Genomic DNA, 23,005 nt, shown 5'->3' with positions numbered 1-23,005 from the left:
TATCCCCTGGCAGAATATTCTGTTCTTTATTTGCAAGCAAAAACCGTCAGTGACAGCAAACCCTGAAACATGGRTGTGTGAAACCCCAAAGATACCTGGCAATGGTGTGTTGGAAGTGTTCCTGCAGTCATTGACTGTTCACGTCAGTGACACTTGCARTGTCCCAGTTAAGCAGCAGATACTAAATTAACATTTACCTTTTTTTATATCCCAAACCAGGTCCCGACTATTTCAGCTCCAAGAATCTYGCACTGCAAGCCCAGAAAAAGATCCTGAGTAAAATGGCAACCAAAACCATGGCTAACATGCTAATCGATGACACGAGCAGTGAAATCTTCGACGAGCTGTACAAAGTAACAAAGGAACACACAAGAAACAAAAAGGAAGCCCATAAAATCATGAAAGACCTGATCAAAGTGGCAATAAAAATCGGGATCCTCTACCGAAATAATCAGTTCAACCAGGAAGAACTGGAGATCGTGGACAAGTTCAGGAAGAAGCTGAACCAAACTGCCATGACAATCGTCAGCTTCTACGAGGTGGAGTACACTTTTGACAGGAACGTGCTTGCAGAACTGCTGAACGAGTGCAAAGAGCTCGTGCATGAACTCGTAGGGCGACACCTGACCGCGCGGTCCCACGGGCGCATCAACCACGTCTTCAACCACTTTGCAGATGTGGAGTTCCTCTCTGCCCTCTACAGCCTGGACGGCGACTGCCGGCCGAACCTCAAAAAGATCTGCAACGGCATCAACAAACTGCTCGACGAGAAGGTTCTTTGAAACTGCGCTCGAAGGCAAGAAACCAACCAAAAACTTCTCTCTAAACTGGCCACCCTTCATAAGCCATGGTAGGCAAGCAAGCTTCCTTCCCATCAGTCTTACTACAGTCCCCAGCAGGGCCCAGAAAGTGCTCACCAGGCTCGTGATGAAGTGGAAAACTGAAATCAGAAAGCTATCGATTTTAATGTTTTGTTCAGATAATTCAGTCTTTTTCAWGGAGCAGAGTGAACAAGGCTGCTGATGTATATCGTTCAGGAACAGATTGCTATTCACCGTGATCTCGCTGGCTTTGAACGTGTGAAAAGAAAGTACACTCAGATGCATGGCTATGTGAAAATAGACAGATGAAGGCAAGAGCAATGCATGGAACTTGCCCCCAAGGCCCTTGGTGCATATATTTTTATTATTTCCACAGTAAATGAAAAAGCTTTGACAGAAAGTAGGGCTGTGATGGATAAAGTTCACTCCTTTTGAAAGGATCAGGAATCAATCTCTGATTTTACATGGTGTATAAATCTAATAGAATAACAAATCATACAAACTGAAGTGGGAGAAAATCTAAAGAACTGCTCTATGAAGCAACAGTTTTGTTTTATACCTGCTACAGCAGAGAGAAGGATTCACTTTAGTTTGAAGAGCAGGTCAGTGGTTCAAGCTCAAAGGTAACCAGAAAACCAGACRAGTAGTACAGCAGTTCCCCCACTCTCAGGGTCTGTGTGTTGGGTAACAGCAGGTGAGTTTAGGCTGAAGGTTGTGCTGCTCTTATGTTCTGCCTGACAGAACAAAACACTCTTTGTGAAGATTTTGAAATTGCCCTTGTGAGGAACAGCACAACTGAGACATCAACATTTACATCCCTGATCTTCAAAATATTCAGCCTAGGTAACACTCTTGGTTTAATGTGCCCGTGACATTTGTGCCTACAGTAAATCAGAGGTGGGATACAATAGAACCCATCCACTATTCTTGCAGTGCCTCCGAGTGTAGCATATCCACAGTTGTCAAAAGAGAAACGCCTTAGTGACTCTGGTGAGTGTCTGGAGTGAGTTTTTATTCAGAATGTTTTCAGTGGCTTTTTTTGACACAAAATATACTGATGTCTTCAAACTGAAAACATTTTGCAAAGAAAGAGTTGGTTTTCTACAGCCATGGTTGGATACAGGGAGTCCAGGAGCAGAGCAGATGCCCTGGYTGCCACCTGCAGAACCTGGGTAGGTGCAGACTGACCCAGAGTAAAAACCACATGTTCAGAAATCTCTCCTCTCCTTGTTCTCTCCATCTTATCCTCCAGACTCATCTGCCTCCTGACACTGCAGTATCAGGAACCCTCCCCTTTCAGCTGACAGAGAGCAGACAGTGCCATCATCTGGGGGTGATACCCTCCATACCATGTAGACTATAATAGAGAGATGCATGAATTTGAAAATTAACRAAGACAAGAAAATATATTTGAAAGCCATTCCTCCCTAAGGGAAGCTTACAGGGTTGATCACTCATTACTTTAGGATAAGAAAAAAATGTTTCTCATTTAAATAAACTCTTGAATTCTATGGTGTTAAAACTGTTCAAAAATCTTAATAGCCTTCTCTCCCCTCGCCCTAAAATAACTGTATTTTATCTCTTGCCACAASAGTTTTTACTGTCACACCTTTATACAGTTGAAAATACACATGCCCAGGTCATGTRTTCACCTGGGCTATCCTGAATGGATTTTTACCTGTTCCCAGGAGAACTCATTTGAAGCACAGTACAAATGAAAGACATTGGCAGAACAGTTTTTAATGATGTAAATTTCCCCCACATCCTTCCTTAACCATTAAGAGTAGATTGAGTAGCAGTGAAGATGGACAACGCCTTTGCAACACAGTAATGAAGCAGCAACATTTGGGGTTGCAAGTTCAACCAGTTGCAGAGCCATAGTTCCATGCACCATTACCTGCATTTCTTCCAAGCATGTATTTGTCAACTGATGCTTTTGGACAGTATTTATTGTATCCAACGCTCCTGTCCCAGTGCACATGTCAGATTTTGTGTGTTTCATTTGTGGTAAACAAATTTAAGTTCTTTTAAAACCAGAAAAAGAATCCAACATTCAAGACGTCTAAAGGAAAGGGATATCCTCTATTTGTGACTTTTTGTGTGTTGCAATTATCAATATTCAGATTCTGGTATTTTAGACACACCAGCTGAACATCTGTTGTTTTATTTAAAAATACTCTGAGTAGCCTTAAGGAAAGATATGTTTTCAAGTATTTCTCATACTTGCATATCCTGTATATTCATTGTTTACTTTTGTACTTGTAGCTTGGTATGTAATAACATTGCTAAAATATGGGCAATGTTCAGGTCACCTTAAATATATTATGTATTATCACATTTGTGGATTAAAAATGTGTGATTACTGCCATTTTTGTTTCCTTTGGATTTATTTATCCTACCACCTCTAGTGCATTGCAAGCACAAGTCAGCAGCCACAGAGCAGATAAAATCTCACTCTCCCAAAGAGTTTCTTGCAAGTTTTCTGTGATTTATTCAGCACAGTTTAGCTCAGTGTGATTTAAGGTAGATGGACATCCCTGACAGACTTCACAGCCCTGCCCTAACCATGGAGATGCTGGAACCTACCAGAATGTTTGAACAGCAAGCAATATATATTCTCCTGTCCTTATTTCCAGAAAATGCAAATTGTTTTGGCTGGAAGAGCTCAGGATTTGCAAACAACTCACAYGGCAATTATACTGAAAGCAATCAAAACTGGCACAAACAGAAAACTGACAACTACCTTAAAATCAAAGTTTAAAGCAATCATCCTAAGTGCTGCTTTGAGCCTTCCTGCTGGGAAAACATTGCTGTCRGGTTAATTTTATGAATCATATCATGGCAGGACACAATATTCTTTGCTTCATCACTGCCAGCTTTATACAATAAAGACAAAAATATTAATGTTCAAGAAACTCATGAGAGTGACCACTTCTGCCATCAAAATTAAATGATGCCTGTACCACAGAGCTGCACATCCCACTGAATGCATGATCTGATTTGTGCTAGGAAAACRTTCTCACAGACAGGCACATAAATAGCTGGCCCTGAAGAGAACTGAGCAGTAAAGCACAATTAACTTTCACCACAGCAACAGAAATGCAAAAAGCAAGTTTCAACTGGATGACTTAAGCAGGTCTATTTTTGTTTTTACATAAATCAATGCAAGAAAAAAACCACGCACACTCTTACCCACACAGAAAAGATAACACTGCTTTTTATGATGAATAACTGCTGGTGGGACTATATGGGAARCACTTTTCCAATATTCAGAAACCATCAATGTCATTTATGAGCTACTTGCAAGCACAGGAAAACCTCAAGACAGTGCCATCCATTACACAAATTTACTCTTCGGGTCCTTACAAGATAAGGAGGTTCTGGCAGTACTTAGAAGAAAGTAACATAATCCAACAGGAGATTTAGTCTATATTCAGGGAAACCTCTTGCATCATACTGCCATGGTGCACTTCCTCCAATTTTTCTACCAAAATATTTATTTCAATAAAAATACCTGAAAATACTTGGGGTAAGGAGGTAGAAGCTGAGAGAACAGTTGAAATATCGATCAAATRCAATCACTTTCCTGTTGACTCCCAAATGTCCAGAACACACAGCAGTARAACAGTGAGGCCTCCTGGTACCTAAGGGTTTGGTCCAGTCTCAGTTAACCTGTCGGTTCAACAAGGTAAGGATAGACAGACTGGCCTCTGGCTGCCTCTTGAACAACATGTAATAAATATCAAACTACTTTTTTTTTAATAAAACTCAATTTTATTAAACTGCAATAAATGCAAATCTGGTGATAGATTCAGAACAATATTTGTTGGGCAATCCAAATATAAAGACTGACACARGTACAATTCTCTGTAAACTCCTTTAAGTGATGTTACCATAAAGCAATTACARTCAGAATACTGACACCTCACACTATTCATACAGTGAAAATGGTTACAGAGAACATTACATAACCAACRAGAAGGCATTGTCTTTGCTGCTCTTTAAACACCAGGACATTGAACATCTCATTGCTGAAATGGTTTAAATGCATAGGCCACAAACAGATATTTGTATTAGAGTTCCTATAATTACAGAAGTCCAATTGCATAACACAAGTCTGATTTACCAGCAGGGAAATTGTCTGCTGGATATTATTCCACTATAAATCAGTTTTCATTTATATGAACTGTCTTGAAGTGCCAAGTAAACATTAAAGTAGGCAGAACATTAAATATATTTACAGGTTCAGTGCACTTTAAATTCCTCAGTAAGAGGGTACTGAAACAATTAAAGGAGCTTTGCTTCAATGTTATACTTGTCATAACACAAGTAGCATGACTAAAAAAATTTAGCTATCAGCACATCAACATTCTTACAATAATCCCATGAACATTTACCAAAACATCAGCAAAGTAAAAGAATGCTTGATTTTTCCTTAAAACCAGTGCTTATCAGGTGAGAATCAGTAGTGCTGAAATATAAGTTTCCTTGTTACTATTAAACACACGAGAAAGAGAATTCCACTATAGGATCCCTTTATACCATGTCTAAACTGTGWGCACAATCTCAGATGCTCAAATAAAAAGCATGACCAGCTACAAATAATATTAACCAGTACTTTTTTTCATTTACCATCGAAATAAACTAAGATYGCTGGATTTTCAAGATTGTGAGGTTACTTCAGGAAGCCAAGACAGTCTGCTCAGACACATTTTCCAGATTTGCTGCTCTGATTTAATCTCTCATGCCTTGCTGCAGTTCCCAGTCATGCACACACAACACAGCCACATCTCTGCAAGTCAGACRTTTGATGAGTCATAATGAGGCTATAAATAATTAGAGGTAAAAATAAGTTTTCCCCTYGTGAATTCTCATGGACAGGGATTTTGGCCAGATTAAATTTACAGGATGAACTGGAAAAAAAATGAATATGTTCACTACCCAAGAATAAAGGAGTGAACACATCCACAGCCAAGCCCCCCAGTCCAGTCATCTCCAACTGGATCCACATGGAATTKCTTTAGACAAATGCACAAATACTCAGTGACTCTCACAGACCCCTATGCAAAGGGAATCAGATGGAAATATGGGGCAGGAAGAACTGCAGACAGGAACTAACCTGAAGGGCCTTAGAYAGTCCCCCAGGAAGGGCTTCCATACAATTTCACATGCCTGACTCCTATCAAAAACCTGCTTAGATGTTATCGCTTCCATGGTAAATATCAAAGATCGTGGGAAGTGTTTTGCTCCCTAGAATCTTTTTTGCTGTTTTAAAGCCGTGCATTTGTTGCTACATAAGGTATACAACCACCAATATGGGTCTTGMTGCCAGCAGTGCTTAAAAATAGCTTTAGAAAAATTATCAAAATTAAATTAGATAACTGATCAAGTCTGACCTCATAATGGAAGTATGTTTTCTTCAAAATCATATTTAAGTAGTTGCTATGAGAAATAAGTGTTGGCATCTATAAAAGCCGCGTAATAAAAATAAATACTTTCAGTCATTTACAACAAAATTAATATACATTTCACTTACACAGGTAACAATACTTTAATGTACTGTACAGTCCTGAGCATGTTTTTGCAGGCGTAATTTAGGTCATCATTCTTCCCCCACAAGTCCACATGRACAATGCCAAGCTGGAAGAAAACTTTTAATACTTCAAGAAGCAGTATCTTAGTTTAGCTTTGGTAATTATCTGTGCAACTGTATAAATCTTTGATTTGTTTTCACACGCCAAACAGATTAAGGCAGGCACTATTGTTATTAGGATTCCTCCAGCACCTTCTGACACTGATAGAGCAAACCATCGGGAAGAGCAGCACAAGGGGATCTGAACCACAGGGCCAGCATCCCTGAGTGAGTACAGCAGTGCAGCAGACAGGGCACAGATGGGAGGAGCTGGCAGGCCAGTATTCCCTCAGTACCTGGGAGACCACAGACCAAAATGAAATAACAATTAACAAGTAACAATTTCTACAGTAATTATAGTAATTAGACTYCACAGAAAATGCATCCTTCACATTTTATGTCTGCTGTTCTCCCCTTCTCTTACCTGGAACTGATGGAAGACATCACCAAAAGTCAAGCCAAAATCACATTTGTCAAACAGCTTCATTCCCTTTTTATCCTCTCCAAAACTCTTCACAGTGCAAGTCCTCTCCCTTGTAAAATTCCCTGTTTGCTGAACACCTGTGCCTTTACATCACCTTCCCACAGATCCCTGAGCAAGGCAAAGTCCATGGGACACCACTGCTGTGTTCACCACCCTTCCCAACATTCCCTCCCTTAACATGGCACATATTCCATGCACTTGTTTTCCTGGGACAAAATATAGGCTGTGAGCAACATTACAGTATSCTTTCACTTACCTATAATGTCAACTACATGGAGTTTCAGCTTCTGTTGCAATCTATCCAGGGCTGTTGAGAGGGAATCTARGCAAGATGACATTTTTATATTCTGTTTCACATCATTGGAAAGAGACAACCACAGCTTCCCAAAGTCTTCTGTAGTCATTTGCATTGGCCTAAAAGGCAGTTCACCACATTTTTTAGCTAAACAATACATATAAAGTTAGATAATATTTAATCTCAACCCCCATGTCTAGGAGCAATAGGACAATAGAGCACAAAGTAAGTAAATACATATTAATCTAAACAAACCCCTCCTCTTTCCACTTTAACATTTAAATATGCTTCTGTTCCTTGCCCTCAGATTTCTAAATTCTAAAAAAATTAATTTATCAATTTAACCTCAAAAGAAAAGTCTGCTGAAAAAGGGACACTTGCTTTTTCCTAGTCCTGAAATAAATGCAGTGTTCAAAAATAAAAAGAATGAGCTTTCTTCTTTCTCTGCAAAAGTTGTCGGCCTTTTCATACAATGTTCTGGTCTCTGCACTCAAACCACTTGCTTACCCTTGACATGTTTACATTATGCCATGTTTTAAAGCAGCATACCCTTCTGCTCTCTCGTCCACAAAAACAGCTACTGTCAACATTCTCCCTGCATTTGTACTTCTTGCTGGAACTTTGCCCCTTTTTTGCAAGTGTAAAACAACCCTTTATTATMTTCAACAACCATCTTAGATTAAAATTAGCTGCTCAATTAAAGCCTTATACTTTCACAGTCAATACACAAATCATCAGCCCTTTGACCATTACTGAGTTAAGTACACACATTTTTAAAAACTGCAGCTTATTTTATTTACCTGATGAAGTCCACCAGTGATAAAGTTACTGAAAATTCAAGGCGAGTTTCCATCTCTGACTGGTAATTAACAGAACCAGAAAGAACTCCCTGTGTACASACTTTGTTCATCCTCATGCATTTCTGGCAATGTTCCACACTTTGAGCTTCAATTACAGGAAACTGGGAGGTGGCACTCTGCAAAATCTATGTTATAAAAGGAATACAGAATTTAAGTCTTGCTGTCAARTTGTGCAAGTGATTCAGATACAGCTAAAAAAACTGTGCAAGAGCCTTTTATTTCCATTGATTTTTCTTGGAGTATTTAACAAGTGAACAGAGCTACCATTTCTCAGCCCTCATGAAGGATAAATAGTCATTAACATTTACATTCTATAAGATGCAAAACACCAGTGAAATTGGTCTCCAACAATTGGCTTCTCCCAACTCCAAATAACTGCACCAAGAAYCTGAATTCTGTAGCTCAGTTCCAAAATAAACAACCATACCACAGGTTTTAAGGAAATACTTTGGAAAAAGGCATGGCTATTACATTAAAACAAACACTGCCCAGTTAAATGCAAGCAAAAASCAAGAAGTTCCAAAATTAATTTAAAATACAACAGAAACAGAAGTTTCTTACCTGAAAGTGTTCTGTTTCTTCAAACACTAAGTTCACAGCACTAAGTGCAGAAGTGGTTTTATTTGAAACAAAAACTATGAGCAACAGAGAGTCATCTGCCCACACCTTACATAAATGCAGAGCTAAGGCATCACTCTGACAAAGTCCCACTACTGCAGAGTGAGGAAACKCTTCCAGTTCTTCTGGTAAGGAAGGGACTAATGGTGTTTCACTGGCACTTTCACTTTGAGCAYTTGGAGAAGGCTGAACAATTTCAATATTACTATCAGCAAACAAAGATGACTGTGACAGCCTGCTATCTGAAAGTCTGTCATCCAGCACAGATTTTYTAAGGGACTGAGGTGTTTCAAATGCTAAATTATCTTCTACAAGATCTGAAGAACAAGGGGAAGCTTTCCTTAACCTCGTGTGTGTTCTTCCCTCAGAGTCTTCYGTGTTAACAGGTACTGCATCAAGTAAGGGACCAAAATCTGAAGCAGTATTAATTTGGAAGTCTGATGCCTCCTCACTCTGCTGAGTTTCCTTTATCTTTGATTTCCTTTTGAACTTTTGAGTAGCTGTGTCTGCTTTCCCCATCTGAAAAGGAAAGAGAAAAAAAATGGGTGGAAAAGTTTCTAGCAACCAGTTGTGTTACTGTTAATACCATGAAACAGTGAGCAAGGACAAAGGAACCAAACAGTGACAAATACAAATAGATTCCAACCATTTTAATGGACCCAGGCTACTGCTGTATCTACTACAGAGTACCAAATTAGCTCATAATGCAAGAATGACTCTAGACTCTCTTAAACTAAAAGTTCTTATTAAAAACCAAGCACAGATGAGGTTTCTGGTTAACCAGTGATAAATGCCAAGATTTGRGCTGGCTAATACAATGCCAGTCTTAAAAATACTACCTAATAGTGAATTCATTTATGTTCCACATATTACCATACATAAATTCAAAATGGTCTTGACACAGGGTGTCAAATTCTAGCCTTACATCCAAATGAATGGCAACAGCTCTGCAAAGCTGGGTCAAGGAACAGTTGTTCAGGAAAACTGACACTAAAACTYGAAGCACAGCATGTAAACAGGGAAAGTTCTAGTTACCAAAGCAGATCTGCCCCAGAGCTTGCTTCATCAAGTTGTTCCAGGTTTTAATAAATTATCAGATTGCAAAAGTAATTCTCAATAGTTTTTCAATGACTTGGGGGGGTTGTCTTATTACTAATATGATCTCCATTTACATACAAATATCTATACTTTTAAATAAACCTATATGTAAACTTTAAACTGTCAAGTCTCAACAGAATCACTTACCAGGCTGACACCAGCACTTGATCCCAGCCCAATGAACAAACTTGATGCTAACTGCTGCTTCTCCTTGCCTTCCTCAGAGAGGCTGGCACCTTGATCAGGCTGCAGTGCAGGAGGCTCCCCCACCTGYCCTGCTAATAAGCTGCCACAAGGCACTGTTTGTGGCTCATCTCCTTTCCCTGCTTTGCTTTCTTTCTTTGGAAGGTAGCCTTCTTTTCCCCACAGCTTGCGTACTCCCTCAAGTTTCAGAGTATTTGTCCTAAAAAGGCAAACAAAACAAAGCAGGATCAGCCATATGAACATCATGCTCAAAAAACATGCCCATACACAAACACCATTCACTACTTGGGTACTTTGATAGACAAGAGTAAGCAGTAAAATACAAAGATTCTGGAAAGATTTCTGGAAAGGCATACCAGTTTACCAGAGTATAAACGAAGTAATTAACTGGTATGAAATGATGGATATGGAATTAAGTGTGTAGTGCCCTAAAAATAAAAGGAACACCCTACACTGCAAATCTTAGCCTCACTTTTATCTGAAAAAAGGACCCTAAAAGGCACTTTATKGTAATGCCATTAAAAGCAAGTGTACCTTGTAAGAAAAAGAAAGAAGACTGAAAAAATAGTTCATTAGACAGTCCTGTCCCAATTTTACCGCATTAACTATCACCTAAACTGTAGTCTGTGAAGAAAGTGAAGAAAGAGTCTGGCCACATCAGCTGTTTTCATAGTTATTTCAGACACTCCCATCTGATTTTCTTCTTCTGTGATAGAGGTTTCCAAGTTCAACCGCATTCTTTCTAGTTCCATGCAGTGAAGCAAATACACATGATACTGACAAGAACAGAAGCTTCAATGTACTTCATTTCAAACCCAAATTAACTYACTCTTTGTGCCCTGTCTCAGCACTGTTCCCAGATGTATCAGAACCAAGAGATAAACCAGTGGGGGACTGTCTGCCAGTGACACCAGATGAGGACACRCTTGAAGCAAAGGACAATCCATAAGGTTCAAAATTCAAAGCTGCAAGACAGACAATCTTCAAATTACAAGGAGGCATAAAAAAAGAAGTAAGAAAGAAATCTATTTTCTGAAAATAGACTCCCTGTACTGCTGGACTTTGCAGATTTTCACTTCAATAATCCCCATAAATTTCAAATCCTATGGACCAGAAAGGATTGCAATAAGACTTTCTCACCTGCAGAGCAGTCTATATACATCAGCCAGACAAAGGTGGAACTAAAATTTAAATCAAATTTAGCTCTTGTCTACAGACAAGAGCTGCATTAGATACTATTATTTTAACAAGATAAATTAACTGTATGCCTAAATTGTTAATACTTTTCAGGCAATTTACCAGTATTAAATAAATGCAGTAAACTGTCACCTTTTTCCTGAGAAAGTTTCTCCTCTTGTCTCTGGTGATGAGGTTTATATGGTGCTGCACCACGACCAAGTCCCTCAGCCACAAACCCATCCAGAAAAGATAAGGAAGCATCTACCTGCACAGAATTAAAAGGAGTGAAAAGGCAATGAAAATATTTGCTTTATGTGAGYCTGATGTTACCAGAAGAATATTCTGTCTTATCAGCAAATGAGGATCTTCTGTCTCACATCTCCCATATCTACAAGTAAAGATGCTATGTGGACAGAATCTTTTCCATTATTTACCATGAAAATTCCATGGTCAACATCCATAGTTTTTAAATAGGAGACAAACTCTTTGAATTAAAAAGCAGAACTGTATCACTAAAGCAGGCCTATCTTGTCTTTAATAAAACAAATGAAAACTAAAAATAAACTAGTGTATGAAATGATAATTTTAAAAGCTACTCCAGCTTACTTAACTAAAACACTATGATTATCTGTCTTTCAATACATAACACTGTTTCATCACATATGCCTGAAAAAGTGTTTCTGAAAACTCACTTTAAGGCAGACTTGTATCAGTGAGAACTGCAAATAATGCTCATTTTGAAAACACCTTTTTACAAAAATATTCAGCCTCCTGAACTACAAAGAGGTCCATGAAAAACACACATGGCACGTGTCTTACCACCAGCTCATTGCAACTAGCATCAAATGGAAGCAAATTTTTCATCAGTGCTTTGTCTTCATACAGATGTTTCAATTCAAAGRCATATTGTCTCAGGCATGTATCCAGAGAGCTGCTGAGTTCTTGGATTAGCTCATCCACTGTTTTTGARCAGGAGGTGTGTGATGCTATCTTGGTGACTGCAGCCATGATCCAYGCTTTAGTTTCAGAAGTAACAAAAGTCTTCTTCAGCAGGCTGTGTAGCCTTGTCAGAATAACTTCTGGATCAACATCTGTAACAAGACTGAAATACTCTCCCAACACCTATTCACAAAGAACAGACAAAATATGCATTTAGGCACACAGAGCAGTGCTTTCAGCTTTGAAATTAGAACACAGTACTAAATAACAACACAGTAAAATCCACCTTATATTCAAGAAACTATTATGTAAACACATTCCAAGTTACTTCTTCATCATTTTGTGTCTTAAACATCAAAGGGTTGAAGTGATCTTTATGCTTACCTCAACAGACTCCAACGTTTAGCTTTTTAAAAATCAAGTAACTGTCTTGAAAAGAAAGCTAAACAACTGGGCCCTGACAGAGCACCATTTCTTCAAACTGCAGCTTCTCCCTAGGGTGGAAGCCGAAGCTTCCCTGGGTATCACATAATCCCAGCACATCACTTAGCCAGTCACTCACAAGGCTACAAGTGCATTTTCCAGCCATATCTGACTAATTCTAAAGACAGAAAGGTTCTCAGTATGCACTCAGATTCAGGTGGATGCTCAGTCATTCCAACCTGTCACCTGCCTTAAAGGGAGCAAGTCAGTTTTTCCACAAACCACAAGTTAAATAGTCCTYAGTCACCAAAGACGTCACTAAAGTAGATTTCAGCATGTTAGTTTGACTTCAACTAAAAAATTACTAAAAATAAATGTTTAACAAATATTTCTTTAAAACATTATCACCTTTGAGAGCTTCCTCAAATCTGTGTATGGAATTCTGACCATGTGTCTACCTTACCCAGCTCATAACTTGAAGGAATTTCTGTGGATACAATTTATCTTCCTCTTCAAGYAATGCTAAGTAAGACTTTACTGCATACATTCGAAGCTGATGATCTTCTTTTCCATCATCAAATCCTAGACAGAAAAAAGGAGAGTTTCCCTGAAACACAAACAGCATGTCCTACCAAATATATCAAAATACATTTTAAGAAAGCAAACCAAAACCAGATTATTAAGAAGCACATTTAATTCTTCAGAGCATGCAGGGAGTTACCTTCAGCCAACAGCCTCAGAAAGTTGTTTGGGATATCAGAATGCACAACATCACCTCCAACTGAAAACACAGCGTTCATTGTCTGGATRAACCACTCATTGTTGGGGGCATACGTGTCCAGATGTTAAGGAATGAAGTGCTAAGGCAAAACTTTTTCTTTCTTATTTTGTGTGYTTCCTAAGGAACACCAATCATGATCTCCCCAATAAGTTGGGGATCTGATGGTCAAATATCAGCTCCATCTAACTAAAGGAAACATTCCTGTATCCTTTAGAAAGTGCTTCCTGTAAATATAATGAAAACTGGTGATCAGTTAGAAAAGTCTTAAGTTACTGCCTTGTTGAAAAAAGTTGAGTTTATGCAGATGTCATACACTAGGAACAGATATGTTCMCATATGTCCCTCTCTATTTTAAGCTCACACTTGTCCTGTGCTAGGCTTCCAGCATAATCTTTTGTTTATCCAGCATCACTTGATCAATGATAAAAAAACTACTGTTTTTTTCAGAAGTGCTTTGTTGATGATTTACCAATTATACAAAAACATTTTGAAGCACTCCACAGAAACCATCATTACTTGTTTTAATATAGTTAACATTTGATCAGCCTTTGCTAACTGTGAAAGGTGGCTTTTGCATTCCCTCACACAAGTCCTGAAAACACACAGTTACTGAATGGAAATTTGTAACAGCTCAGAAACTTCAGTGTTATTGCCTTATTTCTGCACACTGCAGGACATCAGAGCTTTTTTGGTACGCTGCTCCATGCCAAGCTGTGTACAAATAGKATGATAAGGCAGTTCTCTGCTCTGTAAGAGCCTACAACTCAAGTTATCAGACAAAAACACACACAGAAAATGGCAGGCAATGGCAAGTCTGACAGTAATGCCCATCATMAGCCAAATCCCTAATCATCACTTCCATATTTTTTGGCCTTCTTAAAAAAAAAAAATCTTTTCTTTATTTCTATCGAAGTGTGATATTTTTAAAATCCATACACCAAGGAAGAGTTCTATCAGGGAAATCAGTCCCACAATCACAGAATAGCTCTTCATGTAACACTGACAAATCTCTCTCCATGCAGTGGTATAAGACTTCAAAGCTTGAATTTAAAAACACACTGTTTTAATGCTCAACTCCAAAACCAAAATTTTCACTTAGTTTCTCTCAGTGAAACAGAAGAAACACTGTAGCCATTTTTGCATGGGCTTTTTTTTTTTTTTTGCATACTTCCTTTGCATTTGAAAGGATGGAAAGCATAGCTCTAACACTTCTACTTTACAGGATCATGGGAGATGCTTTGATAGGTATAAATGCTACACGTGCCTGAGCTCTGACTTCAAAGTTTCAGAAAAATAAAAGGATATTTCTCAGCTAGTTCAGAAAAATAAAAGGATATTTCTCAGCTAGTTCTGCTATTTTACCAACTAAGTTGATGATAGCATATTCTTCTTTGCTTTCTTTTAAGTAGTCAAGCATCTTCTGAACTATGACAATTACATTTTGTCCATTTGTAATCCTATAGAGAAGCTCTAAAGTCTGAAAGAGGAAGCAAAAAAAATTAATTGGTTCTGATGACTCAAAAGAGGAAGCAGATAAACAGCAGCTTTAGTATATTGCCAGATTGAGCAACCATTCTTAAATGAAATACACTGCTTGTCTACAGAGCTTGYCACATTAATACTGTTTGTAACTGCTCTCTCACAATTATGGAAACATAACATGCCYTTTACACTACTCATTTTAAAAAATCTATCATCTATCTTAACAATTAACAATCCTTGACAWTTAGAATTTCACTGACCTCCCTTTTAATAATGGGATCTGGGTGGTCCAGACATTCAATTATTGTCATCTGGTGCTGAAGAGCCAGATTGGGATCCTGCTGGATAACATAGGTCAGAGCCTTTAAACCTGGAATGTAAGTGATTGCAAGTGACAYAAGGCAATGATACTACTATGGCCAAACTAAAGACAACATAATGAAATCAGGCATCTTACCTAAGTATTTCAAATTAATTTTGGGTGACAAAACAAATTTTCCAATGCACTTGGCAGCCTTTTCAAGTAGTTCAGATTTGGGATAAATTGTATAAATTGTTTGGACACATTCAAACAAGATGGCTGCAGGAGRAGAAGACATAATTAATGTGTATTGAATAATTCTGTAATTCAAAAATTTTTAACAAACAATCAAGGTCACTGACAGCCTCAAGGAAGTGCAGTCCCACTCCCACTGATTCTAACCAGAGAGTACCATCAGACATAAGGAAAAGCAGGATAAAAGTCTAATAAGGGCTTTCATGAAGCAGCTGACTTTCTGTATTTAAGGGCAAGGTCAATGAAAACACAGAATCAAGGTTTTTGCGTCAAACTGAATTCTGTGTACACAGATGTGTTTTACTTCAATTATAAAAAATTTCTGCTGCACAGCAGTGTATCACTTGTGCTACAGTTCATTAGTTCAACACTTAAGAATACACTTAACATTAAGAATATAATTAGATTTTTCAAAAGTACAGTGTAAGTATTTTAGAACAATCAACTCCTCCTTTTCAACCTTTTCAAACGTTGATAATTACATAAAATAACCTTACCCACCATATGTAATATTATGATTAATCTCTGCTCTTCTTAAAGATTCATCTAGAACATCATACATCAATTCACTTGTCCTGTTTAAGAAAATATTGGCAATTAATTGCAGCACTAATAAGCATGTAATCTTATTTTGCAACCTGTAACACATTATTCAGMTCCACAAATTTGCTTAAACACAGCAGAGCTCTGTAGCTGCATTTAACAAGGTGTTTGCAGCTTTCAAAAGAAACATTTACCACGTTATAAATATAAAAATATTTCTCTCACTGCTTGTATAAATAAAAAGATAAATAGGAAAAGGATCACAGACATCTGGGTCCTCACAAAACGGCAGCACTTTTTTAAGTAACTTCACTCCAGATTTTCAGTTATTTGGTAACATTATAACAGAAKTCCCAGTAAAATTACATTTCAAGCATATTCCATAACAATTGTTTAGACAATGCAGAAGCTAAGAAACAACTTTTGCAAAAACTACTCTGCTCACTGTCTTGGATAAAAATAGATCTGCAAAAATTTCAACACTGAAAGCCTCTCACAGTCTATGGGGTGCAGGCTGTGACTGCACTCCTTGTACYTTCAATTTATTAATTACAGAGAAAAATCTGGTTACCTTGGATCATCTTTTCCCAACAGCCCCAATATTCTTAAAAGCTGAATTTGTAACCATGGTGCTGGCACACTGTGATAGTTGAAGTCAGCAGAGAGCTTTCCTCCCACCACCTGCTTCAGGATGGTTACAAAACTCCCAGTCAAGTCCTTGTATCCAGATGAGTTTTCCTACATAAAGAAAAATAAATACAATTCAAATATTTTCCTACAACAACTCAGAGTAAAAATAATCTGCAACCTGAGTAAATCGAAATACCTAAAGTGATGGCTTCATGTCTTTAAATCAGACTTCTACTCCCAACCCTCAGCACCCAYAAGCTCTTCACTTTAAAGCTACACTCTTTTCTCACACATGTGCAAAGGRAGCAAATGTAACACAGTTACAAGGAAATTTGCCTTTAATCCACTGTAGGACTTAGATCCCATCCTCCAGCTAATGACCCACTGATGCTGAGCATTCACATCCTGCAAGAARTGGATCTGTCCAGCTAAATGGAGAGCTAGCAGAAACAAACATAACGCATGATCACATAAATGAACTCATTTTCTAACATAACAAGTTATAATATAATTTACTATATACAACATAATTTTCTGACTATTATGAGCTCTTTCTGCAAAACTTTTGTAGAGCACACTGTGTATTTAAAATAAAAAATAYTTCAAAACATCTCCCAAATTGGGTTGTGCYTCTAATTCTTTGCCTACCTTAATCATTTGAAGATAAATATGCAAAGAAGCAGCCATGACTCCAGCATCCCTGTCACATAAGGCTTTCCGGAACTTATCATGGATGTGCTGAACTTGGTTAGGAGCAATGAGATAGAATTTATACAGAGCTTGAACAGCTTTTCTTCGGATAATTTCCCTGCAATGAGATTTTACACTTAGCAAAATGAAGCTACTTGAGTACTTTAAGTACTTGAGCTTATGAAAATACTTGCCAGATACTGGAGCATCATGATTTGTTGAGATGAGAACACATGTTTTACATATTGGTAACAAATGACTTTTCAAATACCACCCAAGTGAGGAAGTGACAAAGCAAACTTTAAAGCCTTGAAAGGGTTTGATGTCAGATTGATGATTTAAAACAAATCTGTCCACCAAATAAACAATGAAYTAGGCCATGACTAATCTGCTGGGGTCATATGTGCAGCTCAAAAAAATACATGTCTAGAAATTACTGAATTAATTCATTCTGCAATTCCCTTTCTAATCAACAACAATTAGAGTATTTTTCTCTGTTTATGGGATACTATAAACTACAATTCAAACTATTGAAGGGTATCCACAGGTACACCTTTATTACAGTTTCTACAAAGAGCTTTATGAAAAAAGTATTAGGGAAGCTCAAAGAGTAGGTGGAGAGATCTGTCTCTCCACCTACTCTTTATATGCACATTTGYAAAAAGGACTCCAGCAAATAAATTSAATTACATTTACCTATCARATGAAAAGRCTATGAAAAAAATAGCTACCTAWTCAATACTCAAGTYAAGACTTCCAAGTAAATGAGACAAGACTCCAAGAAAAAAAACAAGAAGATTAATTTCTAAAGGTGATGATTACAAAGACCAGCTGAGAGAAGCACGAGTTTACTAAAACTATCCACAAAATTAAGTTATTCAGCTGTACAAGACCATTTGAAATTCTGTAAATAAATACATACTTAGAATGCTGAAGCTTGTCTTCTATTAGGGGAAGAACAGCTGGAATCATCTCCCGTGGAAAGATCTGGCTGACAACAGTTAATGCCATGCTGACCTCTACTAGATTAGTGCTCTGTAAGTCCTGTCATAATCATAGAGATAAGACAGTAATTTTTCTTAGACTTATAAATTCTGCACAGACCTACCCCAAAATCTTTCACAAGCAGGCTTGTCCTACCCCACCTCCAGAGCCCATCAACAGGCAGCATCCTGCTCGTGTTTGAGGGGTGTCAGTTCTCCCTGAGCTCATCGGGTTCTTTTACACAGGAATAGGGAATAGGCAGCTCCTCACACTCACATTATAGAACTACATTCATATTTTAAATGCATGCAAGATTAACACATAGAACTACAATCAGTTTTGTTTACTGAAATGATTGCAAAAATATATTGAGTCTGTGTTTGGATGAGGGAGATGAGTCACTTCCCGCACAATTCAATACTACTCACTCTGTAGGCTTCTGATCTAACCAAAAAAATTTTAAAAAAATAGCAAGCTCAATAATACTGCCAATTACATGTCTGTACYCTAAAATATTCCCTACTTCCTAAGAGGCAAATGCAAATTACAAGTAACATTCTACAAAGCTATGAATAAAATCTGTTAGTCCCAAGTACAATCAAAAATAGTAGGTATAGCTCACTGTAACCTCACTAAACCAAAAAAGGATGGATGAATTTATGAACACAAGACTATAATTATTTTTCAAAAAAAATTCAATTTGTAAGATTTCCAGCCGATACAATCTGCTCTGTTCATCTCTCCCAGACAGGTCTTCTTCCYCACTGGCTCATCTTTTAGCATGTGAGAATACCTTCTCCTGTGAGAATAAGATTTTCCCTTTTTTTTTTTTTTTCAAAAACAGTGTACCTTCACAACTGTGTTCACAAGTAGAAGCAGCAGTTCATGATTTTCATGCAGAAATAGAGAAACTGCCAAGTAACCTATAAAAGAAAGCAGCCTTCATTACTACTTTCAAGCAACAAGCACCTTTAAGATAGAAACTTTTAAGATTGTCTGTAACACAGTAAGAGTTAACTCAAACAATTACAAAAACCTACCAAAATAACCCTGTTGGATAACAGTTGCTTATATTTTAAATATCAAAACACTCTTATATCCAGGCAATCACTTATATTTAAGTTGCAGTAAAACTTAACAAATACCAGCTGGAATTCATAAGTTGTGAGAAATAAGAGACATTACYATACTTTTATAGCTAAAGAGCAGTCAAAAGCACCATTATACTATAAATTACTTCCTGGAAAACCAATATCTTCTCTGCACAGAGAAAAGTATATTACTTYTAGACTACACAACACAAGTGCATTTCCTTCTATCTGTTTCTTTTTTTTTTCAAATAATAAAATTTCTCTTCAAAAAAAAATGTTATGTTCAACTTGGAATATAGAAAAATCCAGCATCCTATGCCAAGAACTCCTTCATTATTTCTTAACAATGAGGAAACCATTCCAGAACCCCAGAAAAGAAACCTGCCAGAAACGTTTTTCTTCAAGACCCATCTTTCCTTTTAACTTAAGGGACTTAAGTGCAGGGTAGGGAGAGTGTGCTACAATTTATAGCAAGAACTGTACTTCAGAGATAGATGTTAAAAGAATTCTTGGTTCATTAAGGGCTTAGGCATCAAAATGAACAACTTGAAAATAACTAACTGTATTGGCTGGGCTATATTGATCTATCTGATTATGAAGCCATGGCCATGATCAGCTCAGCACACACACAAAGACAGAGCTCACTCAAGGCTCACATTGGATAAACGAGTGACCAGCTCAACTGACAACTCTTCAATATAAACTCTGTGATATTGCACCAAGAACTGACAAGATTACCCTCATGTACCACATGTAACTGCGGAGCAACAACAAAAAAAGAAACCAAAACACACACACACTCTTGATAGCATCCTTTTATCAGATCAAAGCCTAATGGCATTTTGTGTCCACAGAACTCTGAGCAACCTACACCAAAAATGAAAAAAAAAGTGCTGCTTCACCAAACCTTTCTCAAAAAGAGCCCTAATATGGAAAGGTCTCAATCTGATTAATAACAAGACACATTGGCTCTTGACACAGAGAAGTCACAAAGCCTTCTTCCAAACAGCTTATCACCTGCCTTCCCAGGTTTGGTGAAGACATTTTTTTTTCAATCCCTACCAGAGCATCTGCCACRCTGGCTTTCATTACTCAGGGAAAAGCAACTTTATTTCATCACTTGTAACGGATTCTTTCAGAAACTCCAATAGTTGAGTGGATGATCCCGATGAAATTCAAAAGATATCAAACAAGCTTATCCCACAAGACACTGCCTTCCTTCTGTGCATGMACACATGGTATTTCTTGGAATTAAACCACTTTCTCTGCAAACAAGAAGAAATGTCTTCACTAGGCAGTTGAACCAGCAACTGCAAGGAAATTCTCCAGATGAGGCAGGCTGACAGATASTTCACACTACATCTACTGAAATAAAGTAATGAGCCACACTGGCAGGCAAGGAAATGCATCSTGTGAAATTACAAAAAATCTGAAACAGCCTTTGAGATTTTCGCAGGAAAATCAGTCCTCTGTGCTGTAAGGRCCTCTCTATTTGCCTCATTCCCTACAATTTTTTCTAAAATAATGAATAAAGTCCCACAAGCACCAAAACAGAAAATATTTGTCAGACAGAACCACTGTTGTCTAATTTTGTARTAGCACTTGGAAAAGAAACCAGATCCTGAAAGAAATTAATTTTCTGCTTGATGTGTTCAACAAATATTCTCTTAAATTATTTGTTTCCTGGTGCCATAATTTAAAACAATGAATGAACTGATGATTCAAAATAAATTTATTTCCCCTGCCTTCTGCTTGCTGCTGCAAGCACATACAGAGCAGCTCACAAGCTAAGGATTTAGATAATTTCAAAAAGTAACAGACCATGAAATAAGACCAAGAAAGCTGAGGAACATTTTAAGTACGTTGTGTTTTTACATGGATTATCAATCTTGAGAAACTTTAAAAATAGGAGATTGAGAATATTATAAAGGCTACAGCTCCATGCACCTACCAACTCTCTTCTCCAGAAGATTCCCTTGCTGTGCAAGCTTGATTGCRTGGATGTATCCAAAGGAAGACTCATATCCCAGCATTTCACAATAGATGAGTCTCACCATGCATTCTTTCATCAGTCTCTGAAATTCCAGAAACAAATWATTGAAAATTTTAAGTCTGACACATTTTATGCTCTTCTTCACTGCTCTACTGAAATAGAGAGCTTTATCTCAGAAATAGTGTCCATTCACATGTTTTCTAAGCTCTGAGTATTCGTAATTTTTTCTCTTAGCCTCTTCTGCAAAGCAGTATTAAATTTCTGCTATAAAAGYAGAACTCCCCCATACTACCCCTAAAAGTTATTTTGATTAGCATGTATGTAATCAGCAGCACATTAACTATGACCAACATAAAAAATACTAATTATCTGAAGCATTAAGATGGTCACATTGTTAACACAAATTATTTTTTTACCAATTACTAYCCTGATCTAGKATGGTTTCTCACTACATGGGAGRTAAAAACTTTACYTTTCCCTTCAAAAATCYTCACTTATGGGACTGAGATATGCAWKAGGCAACTGAGACCAGAATATATMATCTCCTGAAACTCAGACATGACAAGAGCRCATACAACAAAGCACAGTTCCTTACAGAGCACAAACTAACTGTAAGAACAATTTCAGCCTACAAAGAGCACTGCTTGATGGAAGCAGTTCACCATCCAGTTTTGCCATTCGCATTATTTCACAAACTACAGAATGACAGGCCCTGGKTGCCCCATCGTTACAGTTTTCTCACTATTTTAACCATGCTGCAAAACGACATGCATTGGTACCTTTTAATGCTAATGATTAACTAKCTATAATGCAGATAACTTGCACATCCACTTGCCAAAAAGAGTGAGAACACTGCTGCCCTTCACCCTGGGTGTGCTGTTCCACAGCCTACAAACACTAACAGAACTTACAAGTGTTGTGGTGGGGGCTGAAACTGTTGCTTTCAAACTGGTTAGCTCCTGCTGGATTAATTTTTCTTCTTCCTAGAAAAATTAAACTTGTTTTAACCTCGAATAGATTACACAGGCAAAATGTTCACGAAGAACCCGAGGAGCCGCGGTAGTGGAGCAGTGGCCCAGGCTCTCCTCCAGTGTGTCACTCAGGGGCCGTGCTGGCCCAGCCCGAGTCCCGGAGCAGCAGAAAGCAGCCAACCCACCAACACGGGGGTTCATCGTGGGCTCAGACACCTCCAGCCCCACGGCCGAGGGGAGACCCCCGCCCGGGGCCCCCAGCCCAGCCCAGCCCAGCCCAGCCCCAACCGGCTCCCCGGGGCCGGGAAGGGAGAGGAGCACGGCCCCGCAGCCCGTACGTGCTTGGAGGTGAGCGCCGTGATGCTCCGGATGAGGCTCCCGAGCCGGGAGGAGGCCGACACCCTGCCGGGGCCGCCGGCKCCGCCCGGGCCGGTGCCCGGGTCGTGCTGCCCCAGCAGCCCGGGCAGAGCGCTCAGCGTCCGCTCCACCACGTCGCTCATGCCGGACCCGCCGGACCCACCGCCCCCGGAAGAGACGGGCCCGGGCAGCCCCTTCCGGGGCGGGGCGGGAGCTGTGACGGCCTTAAGGGGCGGGGAGGCCGGGCGGGGCGGAGCCACTCCTCCGGCCCCGGGAGGTGGAGCCGGAGCCCCGGCGGGCCCGGGAGGCGGAGCCGGAGCCCCGGCGGGCCCGGGAGGCGGAGCCGGAGCCCCGGCGGGCCCGGGAGGTGGAGC

At 38.8% G+C, this 23,005-nt stretch overlaps 2 protein-coding genes across 3 annotated transcripts in view; one reads left to right on the top strand and one right to left on the bottom strand.

Moving 5' to 3' along the window:
* The window catches only part of TNFAIP8L3 (TNF alpha induced protein 8 like 3), a 43,210-nt gene extending 40,004 nt beyond the window's left edge, over positions 1-3,206 (top strand). The window contains exon 2 of the mRNA XM_057369873.1: positions 220-3,206. Coding sequence (XP_057225856.1) covers positions 220-782 — 563 coding nt within the window. The 3' untranslated portion in view covers positions 783-3,206. The remainder of the gene's footprint in view (positions 1-219) is intronic.
* Positions 3,207-4,576: 1,370 nt separating this feature from the next.
* On the bottom strand, positions 4,577-22,781 carry AP4E1 (adaptor related protein complex 4 subunit epsilon 1). Of its 2 annotated transcripts, none has more exons than XM_057369871.1 (21): positions 22,613-22,781; positions 22,215-22,286; positions 21,262-21,385; positions 19,069-19,142; positions 18,158-18,279; positions 17,194-17,353; positions 16,487-16,653; positions 15,874-15,947; positions 15,274-15,396; positions 15,077-15,186; positions 14,672-14,811; positions 13,275-13,387; positions 13,017-13,135; positions 12,011-12,313; positions 11,342-11,456; positions 10,842-10,977; positions 9,956-10,211; positions 8,654-9,229; positions 8,033-8,217; positions 7,194-7,351; positions 4,577-6,749 (listed from the first exon to the last, which is right to left on the bottom strand). In XM_057369871.1, exons 1-21 carry the CDS (start codon positions 22,772-22,774, stop codon positions 6,589-6,591), a joined length of 3,450 nt encoding a protein of 1,149 aa, XP_057225854.1. In that variant the 5' UTR covers positions 22,775-22,781; the 3' UTR covers positions 4,577-6,588. The 2 variants fall into 2 exon arrangements, with proteins under 2 accessions (XP_057225854.1, XP_057225855.1); XM_057369872.1 differs by having other exon boundaries at positions 22,215-22,282; positions 22,613-22,669.
* Positions 22,782-23,005: the final 224 nt, after the last annotated feature.

This window comes from Malurus melanocephalus, unplaced genomic scaffold (genome assembly GCF_030028575.1).
Source record: "Malurus melanocephalus ecotype Western Australia unplaced genomic scaffold, MMel_1.1 scaffold_116, whole genome shotgun sequence".
Classification (NCBI taxonomy): domain Eukaryota; kingdom Metazoa; phylum Chordata; class Aves; order Passeriformes; family Maluridae; genus Malurus; species Malurus melanocephalus.
Note: the sequence above shows the minus strand (reverse complement) of the source record. Positions and strands in the feature narration are given on the sequence as shown.